Source organism: Lytechinus pictus, chromosome 3 (genome assembly GCF_037042905.1).
Source record: "Lytechinus pictus isolate F3 Inbred chromosome 3, Lp3.0, whole genome shotgun sequence".
Taxonomy (NCBI): Eukaryota; Metazoa; Echinodermata; class Echinoidea; order Temnopleuroida; family Toxopneustidae; genus Lytechinus; species Lytechinus pictus.
The window spans coordinates 25,576,521-25,590,271 of record NC_087247.1 but is presented as its reverse complement, the minus strand read 5'-3'; the positions used below and the strand labels follow the sequence as shown (position 1 = coordinate 25,590,271).

The following is a 13,751-nucleotide window of genomic DNA, read 5'->3' as shown; positions in this document are numbered from 1 at the left end:
ATATTACATATGCATGCCTTACATAGCGGGATGAAAAAATTGAATAGACCAGGTGACTAGAATAGCACATCAATGAACACTATTTGTATTTGTTGCATTTCTACTTTGAATGCATATTAGAGATGTACAATGTACTTGGCAAACTGTGAAATATACCAGTCATTCGTGGACGCATTGTTTTTTGTGAATGTGAATGAAAAACACAATTCAAAAGAATATATGAATAATCAAGACATCGAAGTTGGTGCTTATCTCATTAAATTTTAAACCACCATGTCACTTTAGTACAAATGACCTTCCTCTGATCATGCGCAGAATGGAACTACGAACTGGCTTATAGAAGTGGACAGTCATAACACTGAGATCCGTTCTGTATGATGTCGACATCATGACTTTCTAGAAGCTTGATTTACGGTTTCTAGAGTCTACGCTTTCTCGAAAGTGACAGATTAAACCAAATACATAAGACAGTGAGAATGACCTGTTAGGGCTGCACCTCTAAGGAATATAGTCAATTCATATCACTTTGGGTATCAGTATAAACCAGATCCACTCTCAGTCGTAAAAGTTTGTATATTACTCTCTATTACAGATGAAAATGACAACATCCTATCCTTAGTATTTGTGTGATAATACCCAAACACAAAAACACATGAAAACACAACAGAACTAATACCAACTTCGAGTATGTGTATAAAGAAAGTATCTTGAAATAAAAACACAAAAAACATAAAAGAACTAATATCCAATTCAGGTTCATTGTTTATAAACTTGTACACGTACCATTTTCAAACATTTTTCACAGTCAGAACCCCTGAAAATTGTGTAATAAAAAATAATGTTTTCTTTGGGTCCAAATAATTTCATGTATCAATATCAAATATGACTTTTTAATTGCAATAGAATAAAGTTGGTCCTAATATCTCTTTATCTAAAACATAAAACAAAGTCTTGAAATAAAAATATTAGATTGTAAAACCATCTGTTTGCTAATACTATTAATACACAAAACACTTCATGTGTTTCAAGACAGTATCAAATTCAAAACAACTAAACTTGACCACAGTAATGATAGCTGTAAAGTGCTCAAATACGCCATTCTGATGTATTAAGCGCTATATAAAATAGAATTTTGTTTTCACTAAGGTTTATAATTCTTCATTTTACATAATTAAGGCTACTGATATATCTAATACTTTATATTTTATGTGGGACAAATGTCACAACAAAATATTCATTTCACGTTATGTGTTATCAAAGCTTCAGAATGTTAAACAAAATGGTGTTTTAGAAGTTACTTGTATATGAATATATAACTATTATCTGAACGCTAACCTACATAGGATTTTTAAAAGATATAGTGAGTGTAAATATATAATTTCACAGCATATATACATCACTTGAGTGTTTCGTAAGCAGATATAATTTGAAATAGATTTTGTCAGCCTTGTTAATAGCGATTTCATTGAAGACAAATGGCACGGATTGGAATTACATAGAAAGACTATGGTTCAAGAAGATTTTAGAAGATTCATACAAAATTACAATACTCTCACGAATCTTAGAACACAAATCACACAGAAACACAAAAATATCATATAAATATTCACAAAAGGCAGGCATAATGAAAATCAAGGTGATATTAGGAATAAAAGTTTCACTGGAATCTGTTTCCATTAAATCATCATTCAGGCACATATCATTATGAAGGAATCAACACAAATGATTGCATATTTGCATCTTAAAATCATTTACAATTTCTTATAAATATTTACATAACATGTATTAATTTCACCATATATATTCACACAGCATACATAATTTATGGTGACAGTTGAAACAACATCATGTGACTAAATCTACCAAATATTACAAAGTGATTTTGAGATTTCAAAGCATTGGACTTATTTTCATTTAATAAGGCAACTGATTAGAAGGCGATTGTGTTTTTTTTTTTCTAATCAAACAAATTAATTTTACAAGAATACATTCTGAAAAACAATATACATGCTACTCTGGTTACATACCAGTTCAAGAATTATATTTCTGAAGCATCCACAGCTTCAAAGCGAAACAAAACTGATTATAAAACAGAACAATGGGCATCTTGTCCCGGGGGGGCCACTTACATTGACGAGTGGATACCATGCGCGACCAAAAAAACACGTAAAAACGATGTCTTTTCAAGATAGGGCACGTTACGTACGTAACGTGATAAGGGTGTCAAAAACACAAAAATAATGAAAAAAGGGTATCTATTTCGCTAGGAAAGCTACGTGTTTAGGGTCAACTTTGCGGGGATGATAAAACAAAATTAAAATGTTTTATAAAGGATGTCCTTTTTGCCCCAACACTACGTGTTTAGAGTCCGATTTGCGCGAGGTGTGGAAGCTGGGGCCGTAGTAAACCAAATGGTGTGTAAATTGTCAAGGTAAGACCGACGGACCGTTTTAACAATAAAATATCGCTCTACTTGTTTAGGGGTTCATTTCAGGGAATACTTGCCAAGAGTGTCGTTTTGTTTCCAATACTTGTTAAGGGTAGGGTTTCAGACGCCAATACTTGTTAAGGGGTGCATTTTCAGAATATGGAAAATACGTGTTTAGGGTGCTTTTCGAGATCCCTTGGTCGCGCATGGTATCCACTCGTCAATGGAAGTGGCCCCCCCCCCGGGCATCTTGTAAGCATTGATAGTTTTAAGAAAAAAAAAACATAATATAAAGGAGAATAAAATTAATGTCTTCAAAGAAAACATAAACTGATTAAATATCACATGCATATGCCAACTCAAGTTCACAAGTTTATTTTGTCCAATGGCAACAAAGCTTCAACATTTCACTTTACTGTAACTAGCATTTTCCACATTTCAAATCTATTTACTTTAGTACAGATTCAATTGAGATTGAATATTCAGAGCAAACTAAAAAACAACAACATATAGTTACAAAAAAAAACAATGGTTGGGAAAAATCAGAGTTTATATGACATATGTAATGATTTACATCTAATAAGTTTATAAAACTTTAATATAGCTATAATAATTTCAATTTGATAAAGATGTCATTTTGCAATCATATCAATATTATACGCAGAAATAAGCAGTCATATATGGCTATTGGTGTACACATTTTTTCTTTGTTTATCATTAAAAGTTTGACTTACTCATTTCAGATGGACAAGACATTTTTTTTATTTCGTACAATCCTTTCCTAATGTCCTTATCATCTGCAAAATGGATGTTTCCCCTTGATCAGTTGAACATGGCCATTTGACTTTAACAAACAGTTAATGTTTGAAAGCAATTGAGAAGTTACAATATATATCATGAAGATAGGTGTCTAAGATGCAATATGGTGATCATTATTATTAATTTTTTTTCAAAAAATGCAAGAGAAATTCTCCGAAACAAGTACATGGGACCACAATCACCACACATAAAAATTAGCATGAATAGCAAGAGACACCATTTTAGATGTCTCTTGTCACATTTCCAATTCAAATGGCATTTGAAAGGCACACCCTTTATCAATGAAGTTGCCCTGAAAATTACATGAAATAATGTGAAAGCTCATAAACGTTTTCCACCTTTCCAAGATCTGAAACTTCCCTTTAAAAAGAAAAAGACCCATTGAGAATAAGTGCTTCAGATAAGCTGCCAAAAAGAACAGCTATACATTCAAAACCAGTGAAAATTATAAATCAGGAATGCATGTTTCATAAAGATTGATCAAGCACATGCTGATCTAGAATTCATTCAGAATAATGCAGCATTACTCCATTTTTACCCATTCTTGAACGAAACGACTTTATCATGGAAAGCAGAATGTCTATTTTCTATATACACCAGAATAATTTATCTGAGGTTATATTATCTTTGGCTTTTTAAGAATTCCTACAGCAGCGTGGCATCAGTGAGCATATTTTTTTTCTTCTAATTAACTGTTTGAGGTCATACACTTCTACCTCAACAGTAAAGTATTCAATACATGCCATTTAGGTGCAAACATATGATTTTGCAGGAAAAAGAAATTGCATCTATTAATACATGTCCCAAGATTTATTGTTCTTTGTTTTGACTGATTTAAATAAATCTCATTTAAGAAAGGCCATTGATGCCATTATTCTTTATCTCTTAGTGTAGTTCTTTCAAGTGAAGACATACACTTATGCACGAGTAATAAACTTAACCAGTGCTTTGTCTTGAAGATGAAAATTATGGTACACTGCTGCTTTTTTTTTAATAATATTTTTCAAGGCTGAAATTGAATCAAAGTTCTTTTTGGGCTTCTTGGTAAGTAGTGAGGAAGGCTTTTGGAGAATATGGCTGATGACTTCATCAATGACCCTTAGTGTCTAGGAGTTCACTATTCTTCTTTGGCTTCTTACTGAGTAGTAAGGCAGGCTTGTTGAGGATTTCATTGATAACCGTAGTGTCTGGGTGTTAACTACTTCTTCCCGGGCTTCCTAATGAGTAGGCAGGCGGGCTTCTGTAGCACATGGCCAAGGACTTCTATGCTGAACCTTACAAGTGTCTGGATATTCACTACTCCTTCTTTGGCTTCCTAGTGAGTAGTGAGGCTGGCTTCTTGAGAATATGGCTAACCAATAATGGTACATGACTTCATCGATGATCCCCAGTGTCTGGGAGTTCACTACTTCTTCTTGGGCTTCTTGGTGAGTAGTGAGGCAGGCTTCTGTAGGACATGGCTAAGGACTTCTATGCTGAACCTTACAAGTGTCTGGATATTCACTACTTCTTCTTTGGCTTCCTAGTGAGTAGTGAGGCTGGCTTCTTTGGAATATGGGTAAACAATAATGGTACATGACTTCATCGATGATCCCCAGTGTCTGGGAGTTCACTACTTCTTCTTGGGCTTCTTGGTGAGCAGTGAAGCAGGCTTCTGCAGGACATGGCTAAGGACTTCATCAATGATCCTCAGATTCTGGGATGTGATAGGATAGACCTTTGGCAGCTTCTTCACAATGTGTGGTGATTGCACGTAATACCTGAAGGGATATCACAAAAGATAGAGATATCATTAAACAAGAGAATCATAAAGTTATAATATGCTGTGTCGAAAATAATACTCAGGATCTAAATATATATTTTGGGGCATGTAACTGTTGGGGGAAAAAAAGCTTCCAGATAATTACCCATCATGTGATCCAAATGAAAATTCTTGTTTCCCAATGAGGTCGCAAGAATGACTCAGGTGTGATTTATTCAAAATTGGAGAGGATCTGATTGAACAGAATGACACCTCAGAGAAATCAAATAGAATAAAAAATATATATATCATATTAAAAAATCTAAAGAATTAATTAATTAGAGCCAATATCTATTAATATACAATAAGTTTTGAACTGTACACCAATATTGCTACCCGCTACACATGCATACAATACGGAGAATATGATACATGTGAAGGGGGAAAGAATGGATTTTGTTCAGGAATACCACACCTGAATTCTTCATTGTAGTTATTCCTGACGTGAACAGAGACCTGAGGACTGTACTCCAGTAGTGTTTGGATGACAAAGAACTGCTGGAAAAGGAGCACTGCATCACTGGGTGTCAGCTTCTCATGACGGGATGGCATCAGGAGCTTCATGGCTTGAGCCAGAACTCTTGTTACAAAGTCCAGCTGGGCAACAAAGGAATGAAAGTGATCATGATTCAGCTATTATCTACATATTGGTTGTAATAATTCTGCTTTGCTGTTTTATATTCCAAGCCCATATTTAAAAAAGAAAGGCATACCGGTAGTGAATTAAATTACAATTTAAAGCTGGTTCTATCGAAGTGCAACCATATGTCAGTCAAATCTTAAACATGTTATGTTTGATTTAGTAGCATTTTCGGTATTCGTAAAACTGTCAAATCAACACTCATTTGGCTACCCATTCATAACTGTTAACTCCATGTTAAATAAATAAAACCTAAACAAATGTGTGTATAATTTTAATAAAGTTTCTCTGGAACCAATGTATCATTCTTACTTCTCTAATTACTGCAAAAAACACAACCATAAATGCCTCTTCAATCTTTCACAATGTTTCAATTACTGTTTTGACATATAGAAATATGGCGTGGAATACTAATAATATTCATAATAACGATTGATTTAGGAAGCATACAATAAACAAACATCTCTCTATGTGCTTTGCAGAGTAAGAGCATTATACATATACACTCATTCAAACATAAGAATTTGGAACATTGATCTTACCAAAGTTGTTTGCATGGTCTCTAACACTCTCACAAGCCAACAGATGTTGAAAAACTTGCCTTCTCCGTTTCCCCAGTTTGACTAAAAAAATAAATAAAAATATAAAAAAATCAGCCAGAAAAGATTAATTATATATATATATGTAAATAAGGTATTACTCAAACAGTTTGTTTGATCAACCCCAATCTGTAAAGAACAAACCTCTGATTGAAACATAATGGTTTTAAAGAATATTAATTGTTTATCTTTGGAATATATGATATTTTGCTGAATTCTTACAATGTAAAGCTGCATATAAAGGGATGACTAACTTGATCTTTCAAGCAGAATGGCTGAGAGAATGTACTGAAAATAATTTTTTTTTATTTTTTTTATTCATTACAATTTGAACTGTAAGCTGTAAAAAGACGTTTGAGTTTTGTGACATCTATCTTGTCACAATAGTGAAGTGAAAAGCTTGAATGTATGATAAATACATACTCCATATTCACAAGTATTCACAAATATCCAATGCATCACGCCAACAAATGTGTGTTTTGGACATTACTTGCCCTTCTTGCCATCACATGAGCATGAGAGTATTTCATGAAGTGTTACATAAATGATCTTCGACTGTAAGCAAAGATACTACAAGGGGAAGATCGGACAGTACATAGACCGCGTAATGAAACGCTCGGGAAGAGCGCCCCACAGCATTGAGTAAGTAACGACCTTTTTTTACCTTTGCTTATCGCGAGATGGTTGTGTACAAAACATATGAGAGAAATGGTGAAGGTTTGAAGGAATAGACAGATTTTTTACATTTTAAGATTTTTTTCATTCAATTTTTTTTTTCTTAAATTAAAGATGAATATATCAGAGGTTTTTGGTTAATGAAAGGTGGAATCATTCCCATGCACCACCCTTGAGCCCTCTCCAAAGTCCCCTCTCTCATTTCCCCTATATGTTTTATACACAGCTGCATGCCAATGTGCGATGGTTTACTTACTCAACGCTAGTGGGCGTCCTTCCCCATGAGCATTTATCGTTTCAAAGAATCGCCGAAGTGTCCGATCTTCCCCTTGTAGTATCTTTGCTGAAAGCTACTGAAAACCTTTGCATTTTGACTGAGAACAAATTGTCATTGGAAATCACTGAAGAAACACTCCCCTGCATAGCAATTCATCTTTAGAAATATGTGACATTTCATGAGGCACATTGTCAGTGATTTTTACCAGAAACTGTTAAAAGTTATTGAAATCCTTCAATCTGATTGGCTAAGAGCATGTCTGACATGGGAAATCACTGACAAGGTGACACAGTCCCCTTTCTAGTGTGTTTTATCTTTAAGAAGGACTATCATCATTACCTGATGTGCAATAAGGATCAGTTCAAAGAGAACAGCTGTAGATGCATTGGTCAGTTCCTGGACTAGTTTCGCAACCTGTATTCAACATTGGAAGGAAGAAAATAACAATAAATTAATAAAAATAAATGATACCATGCTTGTTCTGAAGAATAATAAATCTCACTGACTATTAAAGGTAGCACAATAAATTGATTATATAGAAATATGTGATATATAATTGCTTATCATATCAAGAAATGGACTATATTGAAAAATAAAATTAAGCACATTGCTGTTTATTTATCGGGTAATTTACTTGGGTCAAAATGTAAGTTATACTTTACAGACATGTACATCACATCAGTAATACTCTTTTTTTTCACTGTCTATATGAAATCAAAACCTAATTAATGCCCATTTACGAATACATCACTTACATTGATATTACTGTACACTTATGTAGGGTACTTGTAAATCACTCAAATATGCAAAAATATCACCCTTTGGCTGCTGCAAATATGAATCTGTTTAGAATTTGAGCTAGAATGGCACACACTTATTTTACCTAGTGCATGCTATTTTTATGATTTCAAAAAATGAGTTTCAATCTTCCCCGAACACATGCAAGACATCCATACCTGCCAGATTACAAAAATACCTGTACATAATGAGAGCACCATCATGCCTTATATCCATCTAATTAAAAGCAGATGAAGTTTTCATAAGTAAGCCGGCATCATATGAACAAGACCTGAATGATGCAAATTCTTCTTACCTCTCATCAAAAGTTCTATTAATTTGCTTTGATCCACACTGAAAAAAAAACCCGTGTAACCTTGATCCCCACCAAAAGTTATCGTAATTTGTGGACAACCTACTAACTTTAGTACAGTTACACCTCTCCTAAGGGTCGTCTGCACCAGCTGGAGTTTTCAAATAATCGTGCTATTTCAGATCCGGCAAATTATCCTGATCTGAGATTATTTGTAATGGAGACTCAATCATCGGGATAGTTTGCTGGATTAATCTCAAGATTGCAATCCCAAGTCAACTTAGGATTATTTGCAAAATAGCGCGCTATTTACGAATTATCCCACTAATTCGCATGTGCAGAAGCGCTCGTGATCATTTATTTACGGCGTCAGACCATAATGCATTGATGCCTCGCTTGAGCACGAATTGCTCTTTTTGCGCTAGTGGAGATGGGGTTTCTTGAATCTCGAGATTAATCGCGAAGAGGGCTGATCGGGCTAAAATCTTGAGATTGAGCAAATTCGGGCTGGTGCAGCACCGCCTCTAGTGGCTACTTCTCTACAGTGCGTATCAAAAAAAAGTTTACACTTTGAAAAAGCCCTTGGAATTAAAAAATATACAACATGTGGGTAATTTTTTCACATATAATCTTGGGTTTGGGTCTCATCTATTCAATGAAAGTAAAAGTTTTGACAAAATGTTACACTTGAGTAAGCACTATCTATTTTTGTAAAGCTCGCAGAAATGCTCGTTTTCACGCTGTGTCAAGGGGAAAGGGCGAAATCAAACTTACCCTACGAAAAATTTCTCATACATATCTCTTGCACTTTTAGTCAATTGATGGGTTTGTCTGTATTTTCTTTTAGAAATATTACAAGTAAGGCTTGCTTTTGCACTTGCACAGTGAGTGAAAACAGGAACAGACTGTAGACAAATTCCACCTGGAAACCCTTCCAAAAAAAAAACGTTAAATTTACATAATCTGGAAGCTTATTTATCCACACACATTTCAAAATTGAAAACCAAGATGAATGGCACAGAGAAGATGGATTTGTTTTATGCACAATATGAATTGAAAAACATTATCTTTATATTTTTTTACAAAAACTTTCACAAACATAATGTTTCCTGTACACAAAATATGAAAATTTATACAAGAAATAAACTGGTTGCATGCAACATTGTGAATGTTCATGAATTTCCCTATTTTTATAAAAAAGCAATCTCCAAAATAAAGGAAGTCTCTCTCTACACACACAGTTGTTTCAGTTTAATGCAATACTTGAAAAATAAATATATCCTGTTTAGAAAAAAAATCATTAGTGTTTTATTAACTTTTATATCCTGGATGTACTCGTTTCTTTAAGTCTGGACTGGGTGAATGTGATGTACATTTCATATATGAACAACCTAGCTAAAAGCAGCCTGCTTAATAATAGTAGCCCCTATTTGGCTTGCTCTTGTTTTGTATTTTTTTTACAGGTCAAGTATGCCATTTTCACAGCAAATACAATAACCCAGCAGACTGAAATTGAAAACTTATAAACATTAAAAACAAAACACTTGAGTATGATCATGCAGATACTACCCTACTCCTTTATTGTCATGTAGAGTGTATGCCATTATGACTGTAACACATGCAAAATTTCATGAGCACAAAACAGTGAAGCAGTATTATACCGTACGTTGGATTTGCAATGAAAATACTGCAAGATCATATCAGGGCCCTGTCTTACAAAGAGTTACGATTGATCCAATCAATCGTAACTCAATGGAAATCCATCAGTGTCCTTTGTAAACAAAGAGAAGCACAGGGAATTTTAAAGAAAACAATGAGTGCATGAATATACATCATAGATAGAAAATATTTTGATTAAACATGCATAATAGATGTTGACCTTGCTGGCCGTCCATAGTTGCGATTGATCGGATCAATTGCAACTCTTTGTAAGACGGGCCCCTGATCCCTATATACTAACTAAATTTGTTTGGCCTTACCTGTACCAATTTATGTTTTATTCACAGGATCAAACAATATATTCTCCCATCACAGATTTAAAAAAAAATCAATGTTATACTATTATTGCTTTACAGCTGAGCATTGTTCTCTTGTTACTGATAAAAGGAATGATGAAGTGAATGTACTATCAGTATAAAAAAAACACAAAGATAAGATGTAGAGATAACATAAATTATGAGAAATCAACTCAAATAAATAAGAAATAGGAATAAATTATATCTGAAAACTGAGCAACGTAGAAGAGAGAATTGAGCATAGTCGAGGAAGCTATATTAACTGTAATAAATAATAAAAGTCAAAAGCTGGACAGATACTATTTTAAAGTTTTCCTTTACATACATGTACATGTATAATGATTCCAGGTAGCGGAAACGAAAAAAGTTAGGTAGAAGAATCCCCTAGTTTAGTTTTGAGGAACATAATGTAAATATGAACATGTATAAATGTAACAAGACTTTAATTTACAGACATGGAATGGTATCGATGGAAGTAATATTTCTTTGTAATGTGGTTAATTATGGAAGCTAATGATACAGCTCATGCTACTAATTTAAGAGATGGACTGAAGGCACTATTCAACATGAACAAAAATGTACTCCCTTTTCTTGTATATATATTTTATAATAATGATAATATCCCAAAGCTGTTTGAAGAACATGAGTCAAAAAGGAATTCAATTCTTGAAGGCTGGAATTGTTTTAGTTGCACACTGTATCAACATGAAAATTTTTGATATTTTGGAGAAAAGAATAAGAATGAAATTCAATATATATATTCAGTTATTTTATTTTGTACTTTTTATTCTTATTCATTTCTATATTGTTATTTTACTTTGTACTTTTTATTGTTATTCATTAATATATTCAGTTATTTTGTACCTTTTATTCTTATTCATTTCCTATATTTTCTGTTTTCAATAAATTCCTTGCATAAATGTTTGTGTTCAGACACTAATTTTATTAATCCCATTTTACAAATATATATACAAGCCTATAATATATTAAAGACAGCCCATCCCCCCTCCACCCCACCCCCCACAAAAAAAAATCAAGACTTCATCATAATTCTTTGATATTTTATGAATTTGGAAGTGAGAGTCAATTTTGCCAGTTAAATAGTACCTTTCATTTATATGCAATTCCGTGATTTTCTAAGAAGAAAAAAAAGGGTGCAAAAAAGCTTGCTTTTAATGTTTGCTTGAATGAGTTATATCTCCAAACACATTTTGTCAGTTGCGCAGAAAAGGGCACTTTGCCTGTGCAACCAACAGTTTATAGTATGAAAGAGTATAAATGTACTTTACCTCTACAGTCTTTGAAGTTTTGGTATCAAATTATAGAAGAGCAAGATGGAAAGGATTATCATTATTATCAAACCAGAAAACACTGTTGAAGTTTTAAAAAAATCCTCTATTTAGTATGGTGATATAAAACATTATTTCCAATACTGTACATAAATATATGATTTGACCTAAATTTAGAGAGAAAAAGATGACTGTACATAGACAGTATTTACATTTGTTACCTAGTTTTTCTTGCCAATTTAGTAAATTAACCAATATGTAATTGATGACACGTTGATTTTGAAAATCTTCAGTTTTAAAATACCATTAAGATAAAAAAATGCTTGAAAACGAAAATGTACCCCCAAAACATGCATCAACCTGTGTATTCACACACAGACTACTCTGTCTTTTGTCAACAGCTTATTTTCCTAATTTTTGTACCTCTGAATTTGACAAAACATGATATCCTATTCTATCATTCAAAGGAATATCAAAGATTTGCTGCTGATAAAAATGGAGTCTTACATATCCTGCTTGCGATAGAACCCTGTTCTGACTTATATTTTTCATTCACTTTACAGAATTTATAGTGAAAAAATAAATCTCTTACCACTGCCATGTCAATGACTTTCAAATAAAAGAATATCTTTACAGATATTTTTTGGCATCTGTTTCCAGGATACAGAATCTATAAATGGGTGAGAAACTACTCAATTCTCTCGGGACTCTGATGTAATGAAATAATGCAAGGACGCGTGTTTGTGAGGAGGAAAGGAATAGCAACTAGGAAAGGGGTTTTTTTTCCTAGTGAAGGGTGTATTTGTGAAAGCAATCGGGAGAGAGTTTCACAAGATCAAGAGTGACTTAAAGGTCAAGTCCACCCTAGAAAAATGTTGATTTGAATAAATAAAGAAAAAACAAAATCGCTGAAAATCTCATGAAAATGTAAAATAAAAAAAGTTATGACATTTTAAAGTTTCGCTTCTTTTTCACAAAACAGAGATATGCACAACATAGTGATTTGCAAAACTCAGTGACATGCAAATGAGACGGTCCATGATGTCCCTCACTCACTGTTTCTTTTGTTTTCTATTGTTAGAATTATAAAATATTTCATTTTTTACAGATTTGAAAATATAAGGACCAACTTGACTGAACCATTTCATATTAAACAATGCTAATTCCATATGTTCATGGAGGAATCAATCTTTGTTTCACCTGACAATAAGGGGAAATTAGAATATTTCATTTTTCATATAATAAAATACAAAAGAAATAGTGAGTGGATGGCATCATCAGTCTCCTCATTTGCATACTGACTAGGCTGTGCATATTACTGTTTAGTGAAATTTAGCAAAACTTTGTAATGTCATAACTTTCTTATTTTACATCCGATTTTGGTGAAATTTTCAGTGTTATGCTTGTTGGATTTTTCAACTTTTTGTTGGGGTGAACTTGTCCTTTAAAGTTGCTTTTTGCTTCTTCGTTGTGTGAAGGATATAAGGCAGCATGGCATTGGTCAGAATCACAGTGGGAAAAACTAATAGCATAGTCATCAACGAGGTTACCTGTTTATAGTTTATGGCAAGCTGTAAGTTTGTTGGTAAGGGCATGTGTTGAGGAGGGATGCTGATTATGTTTTGAGAAGGGGGCTTGAATTCGAGGTGGCTGGTCAGAGGGGAAGGGGGCGACCGAAGAAGACATGGAAGAAGCAAATGGTGGAGGAGAATAGGAGGGTTGGGTTGAGAGAGGAGGATGCGCGGAATAGAATACAGTGGAGTTTCGGGTGAGGGTGATCTCTGTGAGTGCGAGGTGAATCCGGCCAACTCTGTAGTCAGGGACTAAACCGGATTTAAAACACGGATGACTAACTGACTGTTACAGGCCTTGGCAAAGGTTAACAATATGAATTATACCTGAGAATCATCTAATATTCCAATCTTACATAACAGAAGAAACTACTGATTTTTTTTAGCCGTTGATTCCTATACAAAATATGAAATATCTTCTCTTTTTTTGCTATAAAAGAGGCCTTTTGAGGACATACCTTTAACAAATTTAGTGATTGAGTGTTGGGAAGCTACAGACAAAAATTATATCCTGAAGCTTTCAAATGCATTCCATACTTGAGAGTTG

The 13,751-nt window shown here is 33.7% G+C and overlaps 1 protein-coding gene across 1 annotated transcript in view; it reads right to left on the bottom strand.

Moving 5' to 3' along the window:
• Window positions 1-3,529: 3,529 nt before the first annotated feature.
• LOC129255750 (uncharacterized protein C12orf56-like) overlaps window positions 3,530-13,751 on the bottom strand; it is a 28,224-nt gene continuing 18,002 nt past the window's right edge. The window contains exons 8-11 of the mRNA XM_054894078.2: window positions 7,579-7,653; window positions 6,231-6,311; window positions 5,464-5,645; window positions 3,530-5,007 (exon numbers count right to left, since the gene is read on the bottom strand). Of these exons, the coding sequence (XP_054750053.2) occupies window positions 4,860-5,007; window positions 5,464-5,645; window positions 6,231-6,311; window positions 7,579-7,653 (486 nt within the window). The 3' untranslated portion in view covers window positions 3,530-4,859. The remainder of the gene's footprint in view (window positions 5,008-5,463; window positions 5,646-6,230; window positions 6,312-7,578; window positions 7,654-13,751) is intronic.